This window comes from Hesperophylax consimilis, chromosome 2, assembly GCF_061612785.1.
Source record: "Hesperophylax consimilis isolate HC1 chromosome 2, BYU_Hcon_1.0, whole genome shotgun sequence".
Classification (NCBI taxonomy): Eukaryota; Metazoa; Arthropoda; class Insecta; order Trichoptera; family Limnephilidae; genus Hesperophylax; species Hesperophylax consimilis.
Genome location: NC_142837.1, coordinates 40,971,811 through 40,999,568, shown reverse-complemented (window position 1 = coordinate 40,999,568; position 27,758 = coordinate 40,971,811). Strand labels below are relative to the sequence as shown.

The 27,758-nt window shown below is 33.1% G+C and overlaps 1 protein-coding gene across 4 annotated transcripts in view; it reads right to left on the bottom strand.

The window, feature by feature from the left end:
- LOC149426022 (zwei Ig domain protein zig-8-like) overlaps positions 1 to 22,894 on the bottom strand; it is a 254,330-nt gene extending 231,436 nt beyond the window's left edge. The window contains exons 1-2 of one of the 4 annotated variants that reach the window (XM_089645526.1): positions 22,580 to 22,894; positions 14,097 to 14,422 (exon numbers count right to left, since the gene is read on the bottom strand). In XM_089645526.1, the coding sequence (XP_089501652.1) occupies positions 14,097 to 14,253 (157 nt within the window). In that variant the 5' untranslated portion in view covers positions 14,254 to 14,422; positions 22,580 to 22,894. Of the gene's footprint in view, positions 1 to 14,096; positions 14,423 to 22,353; positions 22,414 to 22,579 lie in introns of those variants that run through there. The other 3 variants (XM_089645518.1, XM_089645534.1, XM_089645542.1) reach the window with 3 other exon arrangements.
- Positions 22,895 to 27,758: the final 4,864 nt, after the last annotated feature.

Below are 27,758 nucleotides of genomic sequence, written 5' to 3'. Positions count from 1 at the left end.
GTAGAGGAGAGTTACCAGGGATGTATAGTCGAGAGGAGTAACGAGTATTTGTTTTGTCCTGGAAAACTATTGACATCTGTGTACTGGTCGCCCGTGTCTTCTCGGGGATGTAATTGACAACTTGATTTGAGAACGAACAGCTCTCGTTTCGGGCAAAGTTTCTGTGGTGTGCGTATACAATAAATAATTGCTGTTATTGTACATTTTCAAAAGTGTGAAGGAATTTCAGCGTGAAATTATAACATGATGTTAATTAACCATTAACCATAACCATAATAACCATCAACATTAAATATAAGACACACTGAGAAAAATGAGTATTTCTGATATATTAAAATCCTGTTAAAAAATGAAAACAGGCCATTTCCTATTATTTATTATATTCATTATATATTGGAACACGTGCTTAAACAGCGGCGTTTATCCTGTCATTATATAATGACGAAATGCGAAAATATTAGAATTTTTATGAACACGTGTTTCGACATCTCCATTACATATTCGTGTTTTACTGATAGTTTTTTTTATTATTTTTTTTTTTAATTCATTCTTCAAAGGCCTGCAGTCCAGTTTTTAACAAGTGCAATATGCATGTGTATGGGTATTATAATATACGTTGATAAAACAGTGGTGGTTAATTAGTAATAATATTAGAGGAGACTGCGATTTTTAATGATATGGTTTATTATTTTGATTTTAGATTTTTAGATATATTTTGACCGGTCAGTGACTGAGTTGACATCAGGACTGAGTCCAACCCAGCGTAGTGTGTTCAATTCTTCGGCTGGCTAAGTCCTCCATCCCGACACAACAAACAATTTCCGCTTACTGTGATGGTAGTACGAGATTCTCAAATCAGGTTTTTAGTAACCTGGGAATGTTTAAATTTATTTTTAAAACACACGTATATCTAGATAATCGAAGTACATTGTGGGAATATGTAAATCAGTTCCAATTTTTATTATGGGCATTTTTTATGAGATTTTATAAAAGAGCGAAATTTACTAAGATTAATGCATAGCGTTTCATAATCCAATTGGTCTATTTGGAAGACAGATATTAGTTATTTTTGTATTATTGAAAATGAAATTTGCGCACGTTAAAATTTATAGTGAAAGTAGTTGAAAAAATAAACAACACAAACAAATTCGCGACTTCTTTAAAATTTATACATGGCCAGAGTTTGAGAAAATTAAGTTAGGAATCATCAGAAGTTTGATTGGAAGCAATAAAAAATATCCCACGTATTAAGAGATCCAGCACTTCTTGCTCAGTAAAATGCATAGGAAAAATAAAAATGCATTATTTCCGCATTCCAATAAAATCCAAATAAATGGAGTATTTCTGAACGTATCCGATAACTAAAATCTGATTTTGAAAGGTGATGAAAATAAGCTTCCAATTTTATTTTTCGAAATATACATTTCATTTTTCAAATATATTTTTTTTTTAATGCAAACATGAAAATGGTTACTTTAAGTTTTTTATAGTTAAAATTAGTGATAATGAAAAAATATAAAAACACACAAATTTTCTTAGATAAATGACGTATGAACGTTATTGCCACACTTTATGTGAAAAAAAATTAAATTGCGGTCATAAACTTTGGTTTCATATAGGTGTACATTTAAATTCTTCTATGGTTAACTTTCAGATTTGACTTTACACCGTAGTGTTTTCTCTTTCAGTTTCAGTGCCGGCAACCCGGGCGTTTATTTAAGGTTGGTTCTGTACAGATGTTTTTTTTTCATTACCCTCCTCACTAGACAAAGTCTGTTCTGAGGCTGGTAATTAACAATTTATATATAAACCAAATGTTTAGTAAAAAATAGTAAAATAAAAATAATAAGAAAAAATAGTAGTAAAAAAAATGAGTAATATAAAAATGTAGTACTATATGTGTTGAAAAATTATGTATAAAAATATGGAATGAGTATCTCGTATTATAATTAATTGTAAAATTTTGTAATTTTGATAGAATTTATGTGCAGTATGTTTTGTAAAATCCATTAGATGTTTAGAATATTTCTAATATCTGTTCTTTCTTTTACCATCAACCAGTTTAAAAATCTTTTGAACACCCAACACCATTTACATAATGAAAGTAAGGAAAACAACGATTTTTATAGAATTATATGAGCTGTTCCCAAAAGCGAACAATAATAGCCTGAGGAGTTAAGGTTTAATTTACTGAGTCGTATCATCGATTTTCGATTATTGTAAATTGTTACCAAATAAGAATAGGTGCAAAGATCTAGAGATTTTCTGCCGTGGAAATGTTCTTTGTGCCATTTCACTTGATGAAACTTGTTTTCACTACTAGCGTATAATTTTGTCTGTGAAGCTTTTTGATGAAAATGAAAACCAATTACCTGATACGCTTTTCCCAGCACCCATATTATCAAGTCTTGGGCATTACGAGGCGTACACGCGCTAGACAATATTGAAATACTACTCAACAGCGTCAGAAAAAAATGCCTTTGAAAGCGCAGTATATTTTAAGTATAGCGTAATACATCCATGGAAGCAGCACATAAATATGGTGGGAACTCACGTACGGAGCATTAAAAAAGTATAATTTTGATTTACGGCTTGACATTTCCTCTCTCGTACGCCAACTCCGCAAAATTCTCAGTGTTAACACTTTGGAAGACATTTATAACTCGAGCCACCGTCGCCAGGCAGCGCTGTCATCGCTCTGTTGACAAAAATCGAAAATTAAACTTCGAAGCGTCCTCGGCATAGATTTGCTTCGAATACTTCTGAATACTTTTCTCGAACGAGATAGTCGCAATGCAGTCGGTGGAGATGGATTGGGAATGGGAACGAGGCGATGGTTTGCTCAGGCTGCGTTTCAAGGGAGTTTATTTTAAATTTTAATTTAAATGCAACCCGTTTCGTTAAAGTAAGATTTTTTTTTTGCTATTTGCAATGTTAACCGAGTTTTAGTCCTCTGCAAAAGCGGGTGATTAAGAACTTTTAATATTAAATAAATTTTGATTGAGTACAAACTTTCTTATGGACGATATTCCTGGCAGAGCGGATCAGAGATTACTGGTTAAAATCCCAGCAAACAAAAATTACGATATTTAGCTAAAGGTATTTTTATATTGACGAATACATTATATATTCGATTTGAAATATGCCACTTTCAATTTGCCGCCAAAACGACATGTTCGTTTTTATTCGTGAATTCGGCGGCTTTGACGTCACGCAAAGCGATATTGGTGACACCCGTCTTACCAGACATAGGTATTTTCTATTTCATAATGAAGTTATAGCCGGTTGGAACTGTGTCGGAATGTGTGGTTTAGCAAATCAATAATTGTGAATGAAAATATTAAAATTACACATTTTTAATACAATGATTAGAACCAGAAAATAAAATTTAAATATTCCATACATTTTTGACGGTATTCATAGTTCGTTAAAATACGTACACAATTTACACTTCGTTCTAGAGTAAAACGTACTCGTAGTATATTATTATGTTTAAAGACGGCGTAAGCATTGAAACGTTGCAAAGAATAGAAAGAATTCAAAAAAAAAAATTTAAACACATAAATTATAAACTAAACTTACACTTCTCAAATTATACAGAATCCATTTAATTTCATAATTTTAACTCCCTCCAAACAAGACGTCTAATTTTTGATCAAATCTTATTATTTAAATTCCTAAATAATTGTCTGGACTCACCAGAACTTACCAATTTAATAAATCTTCATATTCCGTCTAGATCAACCCGACAATCTGATTTATTTTATCTACCCTTGTGTAGAACAAACATTCGAAAAAATTCCTTAATTCCTCGTATATGTGCACAATATAATACAAAATTTTACAGCATTGACATTTTTGGGAATAACCTAAAGAAATATCGATATGAAGTAATGCGTACGATCGATTATTAATATGAGAGTATGTAATGTATCGGCAGCATCTCCTATCCTCTTCTTATTTTCCTCTTCCTCTCCCCTTCCTTTAACACCAAATTAATTTTAAGATACTAAAACTTGATTTCTAATGCACTTTAACATAAGAAATTTCTAAGGATTGACTCAGTTTACTTGTATATTTATCTCGTATATTATATAAAAGCTGTTTGTTTCTTACAAAATAAATAATTGGTGTTGCAAACAAGTACTATTTTCGCTTCCTTTGGACTGGCCTTCACTTTCTAGTCGCCCGATTTTTCACTTTCATAAATTAAATTCATTGCTTCAAATACTGTGATTAAATAATAGCAACAATTAAAAAATTGCAACCGGTCATGAGTTAAAAATAAGGGTTCCATGCTAACTCAACACAGTGACTATTCAACACACTTATAAAAAGTGATATAATGTCATTAATAACGACGACAAAAAAAATTAACCTTAACTACTAAACACAGTTAATAAAGTTTTTGTTTCATCACTTTCCATTACTTTATATAACTTTTTATAGATGTGATGAATTATCATTTTGATGATTTATCCGGTCACCAAAAATAAGATATTTAATGTGGTAAACATCGATTCTTCGGTACCAAAATCAAGCACATTCTGAGGAAGATTGAAAACAATGTTCTGAGTGGAAAATGTAAACTAAATAGGACAAATTAAGAGTAAAAATGTGTATGGAATTAATTACTGCATATTTTAGCAAGTCTCGTCTGATTATGAAAGAGTTCCCTTTGTGACATTCCACGGGATTTGTGATAGGAAGAGAAATAGTTACATTGTGGAATGGAAAAAATAACACTTTTGGAATAGGTTCCCAGAAGCGGGAAGCGGTTGTATAAGAATAAGCGGTGAAAACTCCGCGCTAGTTGAACATATTCAGGAGGGACGCGGCCGCGCGCTAAATTCCCTAATACTTTTCATTCATAAACGTGCCGGGTAAAAGGAGTTTTTCCGCTGCCAATCCCACAAACTTTTATGTGCGCCTAGTAGTTTTTCAAAGTAATTATTATTTTGATATCAAAGCAGCTCTTTTTCGAATGAGCCGTATGTTTGATGAGCAGTTCCGATTCAGTAGATTTTGAAAAAATTCATTTTGGGATTTTTCGATAGAGTAACTAACGAATATACAGAATATTTTTCCCGCAGAAATCACCAATGTAATATCAAAATAACTGAATGAATTCAAAGCTGTATGAAACATCAAAAAAATTTCGGATGTATACAATAGTGTAAATGATACGGACGAATCTTCCTGCAATAAAACGTATGAGTGAAATGCTTATTCACAATTGTCGGCAGCATGAGAACGTGTCGTTTCTCCTATTCTGCATTTATAGTTATTTTGGAAAATAGCAGATTGATGGAATAATCTACTGGCATTTATATTTTCCTTTCCATTAATACTATTCACTTCAAGATTCGCAATCAGTTACTCCCTTAACCCACATCAAAACGTAGCCCAACTGAATGGCAATATAGATCTACTAACATTAAACCTTATGATTAGAGATAACATTATCGTTAAAAATCTGGCACTTATTTATATTTTTCGCGTTCTGGGTGGAAAATTACACATCATTGTACATAAAGGGAAATGAGCCTCAAAGTAAACGTGTAAAAAATTCATCTTATAATAAAAAGGCAAAAGGGATGTAGCCGCAAGAACCGCTTTCAAAGAGACAATTGATTTTGCAGTGAGCCATGTCAATAAAAGATCAAAATTTAAGGTTTTTGATTTTCAGACGATTCTGGCAACGGGGGCCCTTTTGGGGCACTGGAAAGCCCCGGCGAGCGTTTACAAGGAAGTAGAAGGGGCCTTTGAAAGGCAAGGCGGAGATATACACATTTCTCTGAAATTGGAAGACATTGCAGCAAGTAATATATGAAATAAATATCTGTCTTACCTAATTGGGATTTAGCTATGTTGTTAGCGTGTTTGACTCCAATCATTGGGGAGGAAGGTTCAATCCTTAGTAAAACCAAAAAAATATATACATAGCAACAACAAAAAACATTATGAATTGTGAGAGTTTCATGTAAAAGACACCAATGTCTGCATAATCTAATGAAGATACTAAAGTTTATTTTCTAAAATTATTTTTTTATATAATTTTTGTTTCTTTTCGAAATGTAAAAAAAACCTCGTGAATTGTGAGGGTTTCGTGTAAAAGACACCAATGTCTGCATAATATAATGAAGATACTAAAGTTTCTTCTTTAAAATTATTTTTTAATATAATTATTGTTTCTTTTTGAAATGTAAAAAAAACCTCATGAATTGTTAGAGTTTCACGTAAAATACACCAATATCTACTTATAATAATCTATTAAATATACCAAAGCTTCTTCTCTATAAATTTTTTTCAGTATAATTAGTGTTTCTTTTTGAAATGTTAAACGTGCCTGGAGATTGAGTAATTCTCAATGGATATAATATCTTAGACTACTTTGCTTTTTTAAACAATTAGTTGAAGATTTCCCATCCTTATTGTTCTTTTTTATCTTCGATATAATACTTTCTTAAAAACAAGTCTTAATGTATTTATAAGTAACAACAAACTCATTTATAATAAATGTGACTATCAGTATGCAAATGTGACACTGAAACATCAGTCTTATTCAGTGACATTTTTTATTACGACCATGAAATACCGACTTAAATTTTATATCACGTATCCAAATATTTCCGATTTGTTACGAACATTAATGTGAGTTATGACCGCTTTAATAATAAGTACCAACAGGCATTTATAACAACTGCATAACAATAATTATTCAAATTTTATCGCTGTAAACAATTTAATATTTGCTGGAGGATTGATGCTATTTTATTGCAGTTCATTTTTCTTTTGTTAAGTAGTTATTGAAACTAAATTACGAATTAAAACTATTTTTATATACTTACGAAAAATTTATATTCAAAATATTACGCATTAATATAGACTATTCTACAAACTAAACTATCCTTATAGAAGTTATACGATAAGAACATATACGACGTTGTAATAAAAAATAAAAAAAAACATTTCCACTTTTCACTTGACACAAAGAGCCTAAACCCTTTTATTTAGAAGGGAAGTGTCTATGAGTTTTTTTTAACTATAAGATACAAAATTCATTTCGAAATTCTAATTTAAATGTAACAGGAAAATGTTTCTTTAAAAATTACTAGACGAAATCAGAAGCACACCAATATTGAACTTTATCAAAAAATATTTTAGAGAAATCATTAATAAAAAAAAATACAGTGTGTGGCAAGCCTACGCACGACGGAAGTGAAACTTTTAGTATTCTTCTCTCTCTCTCTTTTCATTTCATTCTCTCTCTTTATAACAATATAAAAAATCGAATAAACCACAATCAATTACGTATTTCACTCGTATTACACTCACCGCGCAGTACACGAAGCAAGCAGCTGATGCCTGGCGTGGCGTCGTTGGCTAGAGAGAGAGGAAAAGAGAGAAGAGAGAGAGAGAACGTTCGTCAGTGGCTCCCTCACCTCAGTAAGCGACTACGGTGAGAGAGCGACAGTGAACGGTGAGCGGTGGTGGGGGTCCCGTACCCCCACCACCAAATGATCACTGTTTTTCGTGACGGTCATGAGTCGGTTTTACTCCGGTCCTCGAAAATGCATGACGCGCGTAAAGAAGTTTTACTTCAAAAACTATTTTCACATGCAAAATCTTACAAATAATACTACAGTATTATATTTATCTTCAATTTTTTTGTTTGTTAACCGAGTACAAAGATTACGGATACGTGAAAACTAGGAGCTGAGATGTGAGAGGGATACCAAACTAACAAATGAGCTTTTATACATCTGTAATCTATCTGTCCCGCTCTACACTGACAGAGTCAAGCAACTGACTTTGTTGTCCCACAAGAACTTCTTTTAAATTAAATTTACAATACATATAATAGCAAAAGTGTTAAGTATTATTTCCTAAATTCTTTTACTTTTTTATTTTTGTGATATACTTAATATTATTAATTTGAAATATATATTTTTTTAAATTTTACTGACCATTTAAGTGATAGCTAAAAGAAACCAGCACACATTTACGAGATTACTAATATACAATTTTTAGCTGACAGAAGAACAGTTGACTTGTCGAATAAAAGTCGTAAATTTCTAGATAGTATCAGATTGCCAGTACGTATTCAGGTTCGTATTAAGGACTCTACCTCCAATTCCCCCATGTTTCCATTAATACCAAGAATTCATTGGCAAGGTAAAACACTTTCCCTTCGAATTTACATAAACAACATCAAGAAACATTTCAAGTGGCTTTAACTAGACACAATAATGTTTATTTTTGTCACATTCACAATACTTTGAGCTGGTTGTTGATTATGCAAATTCGGGAAGTATGTTTATGATAAATGGAAAGTCTGGTAGAGATATTGAAAGGAGGGTATATGAATATAAACTAGCAATGGGTAAACGCACGAAAAAGACTGAACGCGGTTGCCGCCAAAGTAAAAATTGTCCAAAGAAGTGCAGCCAGCAGTCCACAATGGAGCGTTGATACCAGCCTTATGTATGACAGTGATGTATTAAAATAGACCGAATGCTATAGAAATGAGATCCCAAGGCGTGTGTGTGGTTCATGCCATGTACGAACGAACGAAAAATGTGAATGGTATAAAAAGTCAAGGATGTCTGAGGAAGAATGGAACCAAATACTTGAGTAGGGTCACGTCAAGAGTCAGAATAACAGAACGATATGTGAGACGGAGTTTGAATGTGAACGAAGCAAGGAATGTATGCAAAGACCTCAGTTATTTAGCGTTTTGTCCTATCTGACTGCCCCTACGGAGATGACGTGATGGTTAGTTGTTTAGTTGTTCTATGTATCACGTTCACACAATATTGTTTTAACTGTCCTTCTTTGATTTATTTAGCCAACGCACGACCTTTTTAAATATTGAAACATTCTAATTCATTAATCAATAGTTTTAAGTTGTATCATTGACCAAAGTATGAACCTTGGCCAAAATTAAATTTAGTATGCGTGGTGACAATGCTACACATACTGCGGGGGCCTTTTGGGGGCGCCAAAGAAGATTGTAGCCTATTTTGCGAACCTTAATAACGGCCTGACTTTAAGTTCGACAAAAGTGTAAGAATGTAATATTAACTCTTCATTTGATATGATTTCTTTCAATACACATTATCATTTTTAAACTCGATATATATAAATATTGAGTTTATAAATATATATAAATATAACAGTAAGTGTAATGTGTGTACCGCTAAAACTCAGAAACGAGTCCCGGTACGATCAAGGGAGTTATATGGTGTGGTAGCCCTCTATCCTCCATCCACGAAGACGGTTCCCGTTTTTACCTGAAGGACTGGAAGTTTCGCCCTCCAGAAATTTCTGGAACAGTTTTGAATGTTCGAAAGTATTCGAGAGCATTCCACAACATTCCAGAACATCCCAGAATATTCTGGAATGTTAAGGAATGTTCGAGAACATCCCGGAACATCCCAGATCATAATGAACTAAAAAACGGATTTACGCGCCGTCAGGTACACGCCAGCTAGTATGAAATAAAATTCGTCTAATCAACCACTTTATTCCTTCTTTGACATAAGTTCACGCAAATTGCCAAATTAAGATTCATGTGAGAGCGAAATGTTGAATTATTTTGAAGAAACTTCATATTTTATTATTGTAAGAATCTGTAACACTTGAACTGCGTTACGTTTAATATTTGTTGTTGATAAAAAAGTTCTCGCGATCATCCTTGAATCTTCTTCAATGATTACTAGACTATGAAAAAAATATCTAAGTACCTTCCTACACTTCTCTAGAAACTTCAAAAAGGAAGAGTTTTCTACGGTTGAACAATAAATTCTTAAAATATTGTTATGTCATTTGTAATTTATTCATTATTATTCTAAAGAAACAGTTGTGTTGAAACAGGTGCTCTTTGAAGCACAGCATTTGATTATAATGACAAAGTCGTTAAAATAACCTAAGAAAGCTTTAAATATTATTTTTTGTCAATTGTAAGAACTTTTCGAGTGGTGTTGAAGAAATTTTAGGATTATAGACTCCTTGTCGAGATAAAAGCTGTGTTTAATTATTGTTGAGAATCTAACGGTCTCTTTTATCTTATCAAAATCAAATTGTTAATGACGATTGATAATTAATTAATTTTGGTTTCGAATCATTTCACCTTACTACTTACTTTTGGTTGATTTTTACAAAGTTGTTTTAATTTTGTAAAGATTTAACTCAATACCAAACAATACTGAGTCTTTTTATGGTTGCTTAAATTATATTACATATTTATGAGATCTCCGCTTGATTTGCGGGAATTCGGTCATTCGGGATATAGGTAAGTTTTAATTATTTTGATTTCAAATTTTTTTTAAAATTTAAAAGACTAATAACTTAGTTAACATAAATTTATTTTGATAATTTCTGTGGTTGATGAGTAAGCCACTCGACTAGCAAGCTGAGGGTCGCGGGTTGAAATCTCGGCCTGCGCAAGTAAATTTTATTTGATTAATTTGTGATATTTTACATTTTACACATTAAAAATAATGTTAAGCATATTTGCGGTACGTTGCAGAAGGGAAGATGCTCTCAGTATCGCCCTAGTGTAAGACCATATAAAATTGAAATATTTCTTGAAATGGTTTTGATTTTAGTGACCAGTTCTGAATAGCCGGGTACTTCTACACCTTCCTTTTCCTCATTTCCTTCCCATTTCCTTACCATTCAGAATAGGAAATTCTCTTCACACCAAAAAATCATTATAATACTTATTATTAATTATTCACATGTAGAAACACTTCAGACACAAGAATACATAGTTTTTATAATTTTCAAAAATCATTTATTAAAGTTATAATGACTTTAAAAACAGGCGCAAACGAAATATTTCAATGCAGCTAAAAACGCCCGGTGATTGATCAAGCGTTCAAGGGCGAACGATGACGTCACTGTTGACCGGCCTGAGTAGATCCTGCAAACCGATGGCGGCGGCGGCGGCAAAGGTGTGACGTAGCGGTCAAAATGACCGTTTTCAGAGCCGAAATAGCACGCAATTTTTAAAACAACTACAAAAAATTGAAAATGCATTTAAAAAAAAAAGAAAAAAAATAATTATCTTTATTGAAATAAATTATTTACAAAATGCACGAGAATTCCCTATCGAAATATTTCTTGAAACGGTTTCTATTTTGGTGACCAGATCTGAATATCCGGGTACTTCTATGTCTTCCTCTCCCCATCTCCTTCCCCTCTCTACTACATTCAGTCTCATAAACATGCCCCAATTGAAGATGCCGTAGTCCCACTTCCTCCGAACAATCGGAGGTACAGAAAATAAAATAATAACGTGCAAACAAAATGTACTCTGTTTAATTTTGCTAACATCGGCCTCAGCTTATGAACTTCTAATTCATCGGGTTTCATCAAAGCAATTTATTTGATCTGTTCAATCCCGATGTCTAGATAACCACCATCAAATCATTAGTTAAAACTTCATTAGGTTGATTTTGATAGCTTTGAATGGTGACAGTAGATCGATCCAATTTACTTTGAGTTTTGCTTTGTTTTCTATTCTCGGTGGAGAATGCGAAGTTGTCCAACTCAAACGCTGCTCGTCTCGCCCAGCCGAGAAGTGAAATGCTTCATAAAACTAAAGGAATTCATTTGCACCAAATGCAATTAGGAAATTGTCGCTTAAAAACACAAGCACTCCGTTGCATTTGTTCCGAGTCAACATCATTATTATTGTTAGACGAAGGCGTGCTGAGTTTTGTGAATATGTTTAGAATTTATCTGAAGTGTTGTATATTTATTTATTTATATACTTTGCACGGAGATGTGGAAATAAAATAAGCGAGCTTTAAGTATTATTATCACAGGTGTATCTAAATAATCAAATTACAATATTTTAAAATTTTGTTTGTCGAAGAAAATCGAGTTCTTTCGCTTATTTAAAAATTTTGATGGGTTTATTAATCATGCAAATTAATAAAAAGCGTCCGGTATTGTTTATTTTTCAGTCTAGAATCATAATTCAGTCTAGATCCACAGAGTTGTCTTGATTAAATTATGAGATTTATGTTTCGTACAGCCAATAAACAGGTCCTGCCTACAATTTTATAAATGAAAAATATGAAAACACATAAAAAGAATAAAATTATCAGAGCACATTTAATTACTTTGGAATAGAAAAGACACCTGAAATAGTACGTCTGTTTTTATAAAGTTGTGCAATAAGTATTTGTGTAAGCGATATTTGTGATAATTAAATTTTGATTTCATTGTATCTTTGAAGGACGAGTAAATTTGGCCTCAGAGAAACTGAGCATCTTGTATAGGGCTACAGATTTTTCAAAAATCAGCTATTTACCCAGTATAAATCTGCAGCACACCCAACAATCGAATGTGGGAGCCACCTCTGGGCTGGATCCCTACAATATTTGATTTACCCCTTGATTCTGTGCAGTCAGTCGGCGCGTCTGATTGACAATCCATTGTTAACAGACCGATTGCCATCTCTAATGCACAAACGTAATGTAGGAATGCTTAGTCTGTTATACTGGTATTTTAATGGAGCCTGCATTTTAAAGAGCTAGCAGCATTGATCCCGGTGCACTAATGCACATGCGTGAAACTCAAAGTACACCAGCGGAACACCCGTTCACAGTTGTTGTTGGCTTCATAAAAATGGGACGTTTCTTCGATTGGTTTTTGTCTGAATCTGTTTTTCCTCCTTCTATACATATAATTCGAGCCTCTTCGAGACCCGCATTAATAAATACGTTTGTGCAGCCCATACCTTAACCGCATGTCAACGCGCCCAATCGGGTGGTGACATAGTTCTCCTGTCTACACTGTACAGACAGGGGGTCAATTGTGAGGTGTCACAAAAAAAATGCGAAGAGATGAAGTCCTTTTTATAAATTAGTATTAAAATAAATTTACTCTAAAGTTTTTTCTAGTAAGATCAAAAGTATAATTTGCATTTAAAATTACATAGAACCCATGCAGAAGAATAGTATTATGCTAACCTTAATGTGTTATTATTACTGATTTGTGTTATTATAGCCTTCTTGTAACTATATTCCGTGCATTTGAATACATCTACAAATTCTACAAATTTGAATGTATCTAAATGACTCAGTCCTGATTTTATTGTTGCATTTTAAAAAAAAGATCGAGTAGTTCAAGTTGGAATGTTAAAGGTGATTAATCGTAATTAAGTTGATTATTAATAAGTGAATAAATCAGGGCTGTCTATAATTCCATTAATAATTTTATATAACATATTATTATAAGCAATAATTATTAGCCTGAATCACCCATACAAATTGAAATAATCTCCCTAGAAACAAACAAATGACGGTCAAGGAAATCGAACACGCAGCATTCTAATTGCCGGTCAACTGCTCTTCCAATTAAGCTACATCGGCTTATTCCAAACCCGCCAAATAATTTTAAAATTACCAGTATTTTTCATTCAACAATTATTGCCTATTACATTTTTTCACCTGAAAACAACAAAATTTATTCTTGTAGTAAAGGCATTGTTAGTGCTAAATCTCCCACTAGATGGCGCGCCATGGCGTCCAGACATATTATATCTTCATTTATTGGTGAAATGTTTTGTGACAGTTGTTTTTTTTTCTCGAAAGATTTCTTCAATTTGTAAGGCTGATAATTATTGCTTGAATAATTTTTTAGCCTTTGTCCAATGCATGAAAATTGTCTTATTGTGAGAAAGGTTTTAGAGCCTGTTTTGACTTCAGTAGTAAATGTGAGAGAGACAGAAGATGAGGGAGATAGAAACACCTATAGATATAACCCGCTGTTGTAGGTAGTTTGGCTCTCTCTGTCCACAGCTTTACTAGTTGGATACTAAAAATAACATTATCAGCACCAAACCGTGTACCTTTAATATAAATATTTGTGAATATCGGTCAGAAGATTAACACTTATAAATATTAGTTCATCAATAAAAATAATAATTTTGTAACTAAATAGTCTACGTTTTAGTGTCAGCTAGTTAGAAAAAAACATTTACGTGTTCTGCAGTTACATAAGTCAAGATAATCGAAAATTGTCAGCTTACAATCACATAGAAAAAAGCTTAGTATAAAAAGTTTAGAGCAGTTTACCTGTGAATGCAGGATTAACAGTAAGGAGAAGTACAAGGATTGCAAAAATCCTCTGGTGTCCTAGAACTGGTTCTCCCATACTGCCGAAGTATTCCAACGCTGTCCTCTTTCCACTGAACACTCTGCCACTTGTTTTGGCTTCCTTTACACAGGGCATAACAAAACTATAAGAAACTTTAAGTCCACTAATTGGTACACTTACGAGAAACAAACTCTTCCACACTTTAGTAAACAGTTCCAACTGGTACGAACTTTAGAGCACGGGTGTTAAATAAAATCAACCCCTCTAGCGACAGTTTCAGATTTATTAGTTTTATAAACAAACACTGGAATGATTAATTGCGAAATTAACGCGTGGGAAATAAAATCAGAGAGCTTCATACAAAACACATGGTAAATAAAAATATTCAAACAATCTCAAAATATAATGTGGAACACACATTACGTGCTTTCACGCAAAAGATTTTTTTCAAATTTTACTTTTATTTTGGTAGTTGTCAAAGTAAACAAATTCTCATTCTAAACAAATTATGAGAGTATATTATGCAGTAAGGTTAAGAAATGGAAATTGCAAAGGAAGAATGAAATTAGATCTGAGATTCCTGAGACATACTAGCATAAAACCAATGTAATAATTGCTGTGGTGTCTCTGCGTAACTCCGGTTCAATGATCAAAGCAAGTTCTGGAATTTTCTTCGATTTTCTAATTTGGAACTGATTGTGGGAACCATTTAGATTCTGACAAGCGATAAATTACGTACAAATTTCTATATTTGAAATGTGTATTTCTTTTGCTTAAATTTTGATATATGACGTCATTTTTCAAGTTTACTAACGGTATTCATTCCGAAGGAAAATTGCTGAACTTCATTTGAATAATTTGATAACTCCAGCTTCACAAATCTTAAAATTATACTTGGAAAAGTATATTTAAATATAGAAAATATAACAAACTATACATAAAATTAAACTTGTCAAAATATATTTGCCAAATAACATAAAAAATTGTAAATTCCCAAATAGATTCAGATACATGCTGAAAACATGGCTCATTAGTAAAAATACTAATCATCACTATCAATCTTTAATTGTTAAAATTTATTAAAATGTAGATTTAGTATTATTTTAGACTGTGTGCCAATAATAATAATCTGAATATCTTCTAATTTAAGGAACTACGTTATGTATATGTGTGATTAATAATAATATTATGTTTACATATTAACATTGTAATTGAACATGTACATCCTGTTGACAAACTGCTTAATTGTAGTGAAAACTGAAAACGTGAAAAAAACTATAAATAACAATAAAAAATACAAATAAAATTTTAAAAAACATTACAGGAACTGAACGAGTAATGCGGGTGGTTTGGAGAAAGGAGTGTGAGAAGAATAAAAGGCTCGCAAACGGATCGACAAAGAAGTCAGGGATTCCAGGAAGTTGCACGATCAGGCGAATCAAACGCTAAAGTCTTGAAAACAGAAAAGTATGTACGAGTATGAAACGACACAATGCGTGCTTACAATCTGTTAAATACTGAAACAGTTTTATGTTTATTCCACATTCCAGTTCCTACCCAAATTGCATTTACCCTTGTTTTAGTTCCTTTCCTGAAGTTCTTATCTTGGAAGAAAGGAAGAAAGACATTTTAAAAAGGAAGGCAAATGCAAGTTTTATTTTGTTTGATGTTCAAATGCTCGTCGTCGTAGAAATATTCATATTATTTTGCTCCTCACAGTAATTAATCTCGTGAAAAGTCTGTAAAAGAGTGTAAATTATCATCCCCTAGTTAAATACATTAAATAGTGTCGTGTGGTGATTTCTAAACAGTTCGTGTTGTGGAAACAATGGTGTTTATTAGATGTACGTCTATGAACTATTAATAGTACGCATGAAACATTCTAGAGACTACAAGAACTTCAAACACCATTAACATTGCTAAAGGCCTCCTTTTCCCTATTCTTAATATTCCTTGTGATACATAAACACTATCGCTTGATTCTTTCTTTCTCATTAAAAATACAGTCCATTTCAAGTACAAATCGTCGGTACGATACACAATCAACGCCTGCAATCCTCTCTAACTACACATGCAGAGAATCTCTCTAAATACATCTGCAGAGGGCCTGGGTGGTCGAGTGGTAAAGCTCTCGACTATCAAGCATAAGCTCACGGTTTCAAATCCTGGCGTGCGAAAGTAAATTTTATTTGATTAATGTGTGTCAATTCACAATTTATTCATCGAAAATAATACATAGTATACTTGCGGTACGTTCCAGAGTGGAAGACACTCTCAATATCGCCCTGATGTAAAACCACTATTTAAAATTGAAACGTCGCGGTCGGTTGAAATGGCTTGAGCCGTGTTTGGTGACCACATCTGAATAGCCAGGTACTCCCCCACCTTTCTCTTCCACATCTCTTTCTCCTCTCTTTAAACTTGACAACTCAACCCAATTGAAGATGTCATAGTTTGACAGGCTCCAGACGGTTGGGAGCAGTTGGGATTCTTATGCGATATTCATATAAAAAAAATAATAAATACTAGGGCACCAAAGTTCGTTTACTTCGGCAGAATAACTTCAAAGGCAACATTTATGTCGGACGCAATATTTTTTAAAGCAATTTTTAAAACACGTTTAAGACTTCAATGCCATATTTTTGTTTATTTTTAATAGCCACCTTATGAATGAGCGGAAGCTTACACATTCAAAGGCAGTGCGTCATTTCCATATTGCGTATTTCAGGAATTTATCCATACCAGTTAACAAGAAGCTGTATTGCTGCTTATTTAAGACACAGAGTGTTTACACAAAATTATTAAATATTTTGATATCTAAGCGCGGAAAATCTTTTGTGCCTGAGTTTTTCAAACAAATTAAACACATACTTTTCATAAAGAGTTATGAATATATCAATTCTAAAATAGTCGACTTCATCATTTAGTATTATTTTAGTGAGTGATTTTTTTTCAGATAGAGAGGCGTCCCGGATTAATAGTGTTTTAAATACGCTTGGCAACCTAGAGTCAGATTCCTATTTTCATCCACCGCAAATAAAAATATTATGTTATTCATTTTTGTAAGCTGACGCATTAACTGATCAAATATCGGACGCAGTTTTATTTATTGTGATAGATTTAATCATAAAAGGCAATTTTATACTCTATTTCGCAGTGAACAGTCAAGAAAATATGTTAGTTAACCCTTCAGGCCTTAGAAGGACATTACTAGCCACAAACATCATATTCCATATTTTGCAGTGAACAGTCAAGAATATATGTTAGTTAACCCTTCAGGCCTTAAAAGGACATTACTAGCCACAAACATCATATTCCATTATGGCCTCCGATGGACAGATCTGACCGGGCGTCCATACATTATAAAAGTATTTTTATATTTTTTACTATAATGCGTAGATACGTGAAATGTTCGTAATTGGAAAGATAAATAATTATTCTTTATAGTTTGTATCAAATTTGACGGCCGGCATAGTCCAGTGGTAACGCATTGGACTGCCATTCCGAAGGTCGCGGGTTCGAATCCGGCGTGCGCAAATAAATTTTATTTGATTAATTTGTGTTATTTCACAATTAATTAATTAAAATAATATATTGTACATTTGCGGCACGTTCCAGAGTGGAAGATACTACCAGTATCGCCCTGGTGTAAGACCACCATTCAGAATTGAAACGTTGCTCCAAATGGCTTTAGCCGTGTTTAGTGACTAGATCTGAATAGCCAGGTACTTCCCCACCTTCCTCTTTCCCTTCCCCACTTACCTTCAGCCTCACAACATCCCCCAATTGGGGATGCCATAGTCTCACTGGCTCCAGACGGGAGCAGTTAGGACTCTTGTGAGGTATTCACTATAAAAAAAAAAAAATTATTACATGGATAAAACTTTTAAAAATTGTCAAAGTGCATGATTAGGAATTGGCGGCATTTTTTCATTGACAGTTGAAGGTTAAAAAATCAATTATATTTTTATATTGTATAAATGGCATAAAAAGTGAAGTGTCAGTTTTATTACTAATTACCTTCATAAAAGGAATATGTTTTATAAATATCGAATTCTTTCAAAATTATTGACGTTCCGATTCAAAATGTCTTGGCAAGTTTTTTTTGTTAAAATTATTCCATTATATTATAAACAAAAACCCACAGGGATACAAATATTTAATTACATTCGTGGTTCTTAAATTTGTGGCTTTCCACACTTTTCTAACATTGTCAACATTTAAATTTAAGCACCTGTCATATCGTTTCACCAATTTGCAAAATTTCTTCTGCATAAAACTCGGTCACTTGGGAATGTAGCCAACCTGTTACAGCATCTTGAAAATCTTCATCGTCATCGAAGTTTTTGTCCCCAATATACTTCTACGTGTTAGATGGAGCCATGTTCAGGCTGTATGGGGGACGAGGGATGATTTCAATATGGTCATTCTCATGAAGAAGTGGCTTCGGGCTAAGCATGACGATGACGATGGAGATCTTCAAAATGCTTGGCTACGTTCCCAGGAGGGGTCTAGTTGTATGCAGAAGAAATTTGCAAATTGATGAAACGCTATGACAAGTAGGTACGGCATGAATTAAAGTTGAAAAATTGTGGCACGGAATTAAACATTTTTATCTCGTTAGTTTTTTTTAAATATTTCCTAGCAGTTTTTTTCGTAAAATGAATTACGAAGATTGTATACTTTTTTTTGATTAATTTGTAATTTTTCGAGTAATTTGTTCCTAAAAAAGTAAGAGAGTTAAATTTCTACCGTTTAAATCAAGAATTTTTAATAAATTGTAGGCGTAGCGCAGAAGTACGAAGTGCCGAAGTAAATACTTCACGTTTGAAAATAGTACCTGGTTATTTAGATCTGGTAACTAAATTATTGTAATAAGATTGTTATTCTCTCGTGAAAACGGTACTGAGACTATAATTTCAGAACGTGATAATATTTTGTACGTTTTCTAACGTTATTCAAACTCTCTGCCAGTAAAAAAACTAATTGCAATTGAAGTAGTTACTTTTAAACTATCACACGTAGAGTTTCCATAAATTTCAATCCCGGGTCAAAGCCAGGGAGCGTCAATATAAATATCCAAAATTTGGATATTTATTTATTTGTAATTGTGCCTCAGCTGTACAATTCTGGTTCAATGTACTCTGGAACTAGGAGTTGCTTTAAAAACGCCAGTTTCAAAATTGGAGCTGATAACTAACTACCCACCAATAATATAATATTTTGACAGAAAACTATTTTAATTATCATTTTCATAATTTGAACTGATTTCAAGATAAAATAACTTGTGTTAAAAAAATAATTTCGTAAAAAACATATATTTATATTGATCAACAAACGCTGAATCTGAAAAAAATATGTTTTTTTTAATTGGATTATGTGACGAATTAATAAATCGTAATTTAAAACGACTAGAACCGTAGCTGATTTAAACACCCTTTCATTGTTTAGCGATTTCTGACCGAACTTACACCGCTACCTCGAGGGTCAACCAACCGCGTAGATTAAGAATGCGGACAATCTTGTGTAGACTCGCACACGGTTTCCCACTGCGGTTGACAAATCATTTGAAATAATTTCATAACTAATGTTTTTTTGGAAATCTTTCTTAAATACTTAAATTGGGATTTGTTGATTTCATACCGACCCGAGTGGGATTGACCTACTGTAACCGACAAAACCGATTGGAAAAATGACGTCACGCGTACCCCGCTAGATTTCGTTTTGGGGGGCTTCGAAAAATGCAAACATTGAAAATTATTTTAACTATGAAAACGAGGTTGTAAAAAAATTAAATTTTTAGTATTTATGTTAGACGTCACACAATCTATTATTATTTTTACCATATTCGTTACTGCGATCATGTACCTACCAACCTACTTGCATACAATAAATTAGTCACTTTTTGTAAAAAAAAAATTTTATCATTCTGCAGCAATTATTGTCAAAACAAACTTTTAGCTTCACAAATCCTACAGTTACAATACCCCGTAAAAGTTCACGGATATGCACTAGTAATATCCTAAAATGACTGTATTAACCTGTTAACCGGTGAGTTTAGTTTTGAATTACGCAGCATATAACGGGCGTGAACTCCTTCACTAGGACGTATCAATACGTCACGCCCTGTGGACGTTAATTTTATTATTATTTTTTTTATTTATGCATCAAAAAAGTGAAAACATCGAATTAAAAAAATAGAATATTTACACACAATTATAAAAATTACAAAAAAATATAAAAAGGTTATAATTACAGAACAATAAATAAAAGCACACAGATAAAAGAGAAACATTGAGTTTAAAAAATTAAAATATGTAAAAATTACAAAACTCAATTTCCATGTGATGTGTTCGGAAATATACGTCCCGCTCTTTCCAGGGCGAAACATATATTTCAAGGACGTATTTATACGTCCTACCCGTACCCGATACTGTTTACGTTTGACGTATTTATACGTCCCGCCCGGTTAACAGGTTAATATGCAAAATATGAAACAAAACGAGATTACCAGAATTCCATAGTTTTTCCGATTCGTTTCGTTTAATCCCCGCTTTATCAAGACGCATTTACGAGATCCATCTATTTACAAAAATGCACTTGATATTGCTATTTTTCACGCTAGTTTGGATTTACGAGTTACCAGGGCCGCATGAGGGTAGGGGGGCAGGAAGTGCCCGGTTGTGCTCTAAGCTGACCGGGCACAATTCATATCAATTTATATTTAATTCGTCACAATGGACCAATGACCGGTCTTTATCCCGATTTGGACGTGCCTTATTAGGGGATAAATCATAGCGGCGATAATACGGATTACTGTCCGGTTTCGCGCAGCTTCTGGCCGCTAGTGTCCATGTGGTATACTATATTCATTTAACAACAATAATTCCGAAAGCTTAATATTTTTCTAAACAAATTTCGACATTTACGAAATTGGAAATGATGTATGTTGTTGTGGTGTGATATTATATAGATAATTATCTTTTCAAATTTAGACAAACTATCAAACCAATCAAGCATACTGCGATGAACGTTAGTTATTCCCGTGTGAATTATTCCTTGGTGAAATCTGGTTCAATGAACTCAAATTTGTTTGAATTTAAGGATCTTTTTCAAAATTGGAACTCACTAAGGACGGGTTGTTTCGGAGAATTTGAACAATTCATCAAATTTCAACGTTCATTTTCGGGTTCTGTGAATGTCTTATTCAAGTTATATTATTATATCATTATAGACTAGTTGCTTGACAGAAATAAAATAAAAACAGATCTTGAAAAAATCTTTCACCGAACTTGAAAATGACCGTTGAAATTTGATGAATTATTCAAATTCTCCGAAACAACCCGTCCTTATTGAAAAATTTAGATAAGCGATAACGTAGGTACCAAACTATTAACATTTTTACGTAACAGAAAATTATTTAATTAACATTTCAATATTGTAATTTCAAGAATTCAGACTTTCCTGTGATTGCGCCAGTAACATTATATTTAACAAATACAATTGTATTATATATTTGAAACGTATCATATTTTTTGTAGAAATGTATTTTTCAAATATCATCTTGGCAAGCGAAGTAACATTACGTGTTTTATCACGAAACTGCTATCATTTTAAGAATATGACACTTTATTTCTATGATAATGATGCCCCGCCACCCCAGTTAGCATTTATTGGATAACCAACACCTCTTAGGTCACCCTAAGTTGTCAGCTACGTTGGGTGTTTTAGCAGGGGTGCCCGGGTTCATCAGGTGAGGTGTGCTCAGAATGCTCCTCCTCACCAGCTGCGTGGCGTGCCAGATCAGGAGAGGCTGCTTTGGGGAAACCCTTTGACCTCTCCAACTAGTTTATCTGCCGCAGCGGGAGAGACAGATTATTCATCTTTCACTCCTCTAATCCTTTTTTCCTTCCAAGAACGTTCTCTACTCCCTTTCCTTAAAAAGGCCCTCGACACAGCATCGCTAAAGATGACATAAGTTCTGAGGGATATTCTTTTGCTCAGGGCCTCATGTGTCAATTTAAAATAAAAAAAATAAAATAGAGTTTAATTTTTTGTAAAAATGTTATGTTAATAGATAAATTTTGTATTTGTAAAGCTATAGAAAATAGAAAAAAATAAACCACATCCCTGGACAAAGTAAATATATTAACATTTTTTTTTAAATAATATTTTTAGTAAATTCGAGATATTATTACGATAAGTAACGTGTTTGTAAAATCATTTTCTACTCACCTACAAATCTTATTACAAGATAAATTATTGATATATTTAAAAAAAAAACAACTTTAAATTTGTACGTGACACGCAAAAATTAAATACAATTTAGCACATGCCTTTTTTGGCCCATTAAGAACGCGCATGCGCTTTTGCGCATCATAAAACATGTTTACATAACAACTGAACGAAAACATCATCACTAAAACAAGTAGATATAAATAACACAAAATAAGCTACCTACATATAAAACAAGTCGATTTAATAATTACCATACGATAAATAATATATTTCACGGTTAAACTTTTTTTAAATTCACTTAAAATTATTTTCAAAAATCACTTAAAAATAATATAAATGTTTATGTAATCGACATTATTTATTTTTATGAACAGTTATTATTATTTCACTTCTTCAATTTGAAACGTTAGAATTCCGTATTCAGTTTATTTTGAAAGCAATCGAACGTTCTGCTTTTGAATTTGAAAGCTCGTAAACTGTGCGGAACGTTTGAGTTGAAAGTTTAGAATGGAACGCACGTGGCGCGTGGTGGACTGGCGCGAACGGCGCTCGGTTTAAAACTGACAGGGTTTATAAAAAGCCTATTCTTTCTTCGGAATAACAACAAAATAGCGCTAAGTTATTTAAGTATGGATGTTACGGTGGCGGCCGGAGTGGGCAGTTTCTAAAATCACTGGTTAGAATTAAAATACTCATTATTTTGTTTGCATTGTTGAGCATGTTAATAACGAAATCCTTAACCGGCTGCGATATAAGTAAATCAATTAAAATAAATTACATTTTTATTAAATCTAAAATTTAACAAAATCTCTCTTCGTTACTCATCTCGAGTATGTATTTTAAAATATTAAGAAGAAGTGGGAATTGGTTTAAACGTTGGAATGTCACAGATTGTCCATGTTTTACCGGTGCATAGTAAAGAAACACGCCAAATGAGCGCCCAACATTTGTACACGATTGACAATTGTCATATGAGAACGGGTCGTTTTTACGACTTGTTCATGATTTCAACAACTCGGCTGGAACGATTTACCAGCCTCTGTGTTTCTTCCATCTTCAAGACTTCTCTCACTCCTTCCTTTTCGCAAATAATGGCTGTAATATTTTGATTGGCAACAACAGAATAATAGACAAAAAGCTGAAGTCCAATAATGAAAAAGAAACGATGTCAACTCAGGCACCGACCTATCTCATTCCATCGCAATATTTAGCTTCTGGGGGATGGATTACATTGTGTTGGGTTGACAAAATATGTGTGTATTTTAAAAGATTTATGTTACTCAATTCAACTACACTTTTCCACTAACCTAGTCACTTTGATATCATTCCAATCCCTTCGCGATGTCAAATTAGGAACTCAAAAAGTGTATTTAAATTCATTCAAGAATCAAAGGAACGTTTTAAGTTTTTGAAGTGAAACTTCTTTACGCGCGTCATGCAATTTCGAGGACCGGAGTAAAACCGACTCATGACCGAAACGAAAATGCGGGTACCCCCACCACCGATTAAAGTTCATTTGATCTAGTCAAAGTTTTGAAGTAACATATAAATGCTTCTTAGCTCATCCCGACAACTGGCGTTGGTGGTGTAATGGTCAGCATAGTTGCCTTCCAAGCAGTTGATCCGAGTTCGATTCTTGGCCATCGCACATTATTTTTTTGTTTTTAACGCCTTTTTCATTCAATATCTTATTTTTTAGTAGGTCAGAACATTTTTTAAAAGAAAATAATATTGCAAAATAATAAAAACACTTATCTCACTGTGATAAAACATTACTCCGCTAGAGCGCGCTTTGCGTTATTGTGTTGGATTAAAATTATTATCTAATCCGTATATTATGATAATTGTATTACATTTATTTAATTAATTTATTTATTTTGATAATATGTAATAATTTACAGAAAAAAAAATTAAAACTATCTCCCTCTGATAAAATATCCGTTCGCTAGAGCGCACTACGCGATCTTGTGTGGGATTCTATTTCTGTACATTGTACATTATTTTTAAAAATATATTATATTTTGGGTGTGATGTAGGTAACATTATAAAACATAACAAGCTCTCATATTTTCAGAACCTACATAATATAATCAATTTATGCGGCTTTGCTTACAGTTGGTGCTCAGCGTGGTTGGCTTTCAATCAGTTAAGCGAGGTTCGATTCTCGGCTGTGGCATTTTTGAAGTGAAACCTTGTTGAGGTGGGGGAGCCGCTCACGAACGTTCTCTCTCTTCTCTTCTTTCCTCTCTCTCAGACACCAGCGAACTGCGCCACGCCAAGCATCAGCTGAAACTAGAAGTTTCACTTCTGTCTTGCGTAGGCTTGACACACCCACTTTTTTTAAACCTGTTTCTTCAGTTAAAACATTATTGTGTTGGTTTAGGTACAATTTCATGCTTTGCCCGTAACGCACGCACACACGTTTATCATACCCATCCACACTCACACATGCAAAAACTCATATGTAGCGGCTTTCCTATATGGATTCCCCGCGGTGATGAGCCACAGGAATAATAGGTGTTTCTCAGGCTTCATACTGCGACAGTCGAACAGCCGCGGATGCACTCTCCGGTGCAACACCGCGAGTGCGAGATGCCACGGCAGTCGGAGATCTGTCGAATATTCTGAATTCCTGATACTTTTGCACTTACGTTTAGTTATTTTTTTAAGCCTAAATGTTTAGATACAAATGAAAATATATGTTTAAACAGTGTTTGACGTTCCACCATCAAACAAACAATTAACCGTTGATAGACTTATTTCGAGATAATAGCTATTGTTACGTTTATCTGCAACATTTTTTACATCGATGATAAATCAGAAGATATTAATCACAATAAATAAATAACAGCTGGAGTCATAATGTCATTCCGACAGTCGGTAGACAATATCCGCTACTTACAATGTGTTAGATAAGCTGTCAATATGCACAACTTTTTAGATAATGTCGTCCGTTATCCAAAATAACTGGCTTATTAATGAATAGGAGTTAACTAACTAAACTTTTACAATTTAAATAAATCGTAAACACGATTCATAGACTTAATTAATTCATCTAAAGCGCGATCGATTGATTCCGTTCCAGATTTGAGAAACAAACGTTGCTGGTTATGACTAAAGACCTGGTTAAGTAACTCTCTTTTTAGTGTCAAAAAGTAATTGCGGACTGCCAATTTATATGAAAGTTAAATATCAATCCGACGTTATCAACTAATTCGTATTTTTAACTTTTAGATAGCCTTCTGACGTTTAGAAATGTCAATTCATAGAGAGATGTGCTAGTGTTGCCAGCGTGTATTGAATTCTGATTAATTGTGTTATCAACCTCGGTCTGGATGTCAACAGCGGAATCGTGCTCGGTAAATCGGTATAAAATCATCTGTAGGTACACATATCGATCCTATATGGTAAAATTATTGATTTCACTGTTCTATGCCCCCCGATAATAACCCCCCTTAACAGTTCTATAACATGACACTAAATGTTTTTAGAAGCGAGTTGTTTGTTTATTAATAAACAAAAATAGATAGTGTGTCAAGGTACCTCTCTACCAAATTTCACGTACGTTGACCTCAAATTATAAAGATGTCAGTAAGAAAACTTTTAAATTCGCTTGGAGAAACACCTACGCACCCACACAATTTCTTTCCAGGTTGAGTAAACATTTTTTTTCACACATTTAAAACACTTTACATTTTTTATGTATTTCAATAAAATTTCTCAAATTCTCGGCGACCACATCGTTTACCCGATTAAAAGTAGTGTATATAAATATTTATGAGGTATTGTTATATTATTTATGAAGGGAAGGAACTATTTTAAAGAATGCCTGAAATCACTAAATTAAGTTCATTTGCTTTATAATTCTTTTTTTCATTTAAATTCTTTTTAAAATTTATTGTTAAAATAATTAATTAATTTATCTCTTTTTTCATTATATCAACAAGTAAAGTCATTTGTTTATTTTCCCATTTATATTTATATTTATTTTATCTCATTAAAATCAAAAGTTTGCAATACGGTTGGTTTATTCTTGTGAAATCTACTTAAATAAAAAACCAGTTAAAGTATTACCTCTTATACAAATACATTGCATTTAACAAAATAATATATTAACAAATGAACATGTATCACATTTATATAATTATATACAAATTTCGACTACCATAATACGGACATGTGTCTAGTGTGGTAGTCGAAAAGCGTGTAAAAAAACTGTATACAAATATATTTTACGAATAAAGGAAAGAAAAAAAAATAATAAAAAAATTGTGCATTTACTCACCTACCTCACTACTCAACAGTCACGCTTTTTCACGGAGCTTTTTCTAAGGCAAAGAGGATTATTATCTACATCCATTCGTACTCATCTGTTAGGTATTATTATTGTGACTTTTGATAAGACTCAACGCTAATGTTTGATTCACTCAATCATATCATGTCTTGCTTAAGCGTTTCAGACTTCTGTTTCCATCAAGAGCCAACACAACTCTGTGACGGAACTCTTTCCTTGATTCAACCACTTTCATATATCGCTTCAAAAGAAGTAATATACTCTTCCAGCATTCCGACTGTTGAAACGAGTATTTGCATGTTTTGATCGCGAATTCTCCTGCCAAAGAAATTCATAGTACAAGCGGAAAACAGGTTTATCTATGAGTCGATTTTGTGGTTTATTTTTTATTGAATAGAACTAAAAAATAAAGAACTATTCTCATCAATATTTTATCAATGGGAACTTGTACCGAGACCAAAACCAGAATTTTAACGACGTAAGTGAAGCTGCCGTGCAAAAAATATGTGACGTGAGGTCCTTGAGTATTGGACAGATCTGTAGTTGAATTTGCCATGTGAAATCTCTAAAATAAAGTGGGAATCTTAAAGACATAAGTGATAAAGTCGTGTAAAAGCATTATTCGTACGGATCTACGGTCGACTTTGCCCAATAAGAAAATCGGTCTTTCCGTGGGGTTTATTAAAATTATTTCTGATGAAGGTATTTCTAAAATCTCACATGTTTCTAGAGGGATCCCTCGGGAAGTTACAAATTCACCGTCTTAAATAAAACCTGGTGCTTACCTATTTATAGTTGAAAAAACGTTTTATAAAATTTTCGAGCCGTTTAACATAAAATATTTTAATCATAAGGTCCTTTTTTTATTAATCTTAAATATAAATAGCTTGCCATTGTAAGGATTCCTCTAGAAAAATTTGAGATAGTAATATGTTCATCAGAAATAATTAAAATGTGAGCGTCGAGCAAACTCCCGTTATTAGAGTCTTATGTCAGCTAAAAATGATTTTAGAATTTCTATTGCAATAGTGTTATTTTTTATAGACATCTGTGGTATGCGATGACTAAATGTGTTATCATAGAATAGGCTTCCTTTCTTTATTGTATA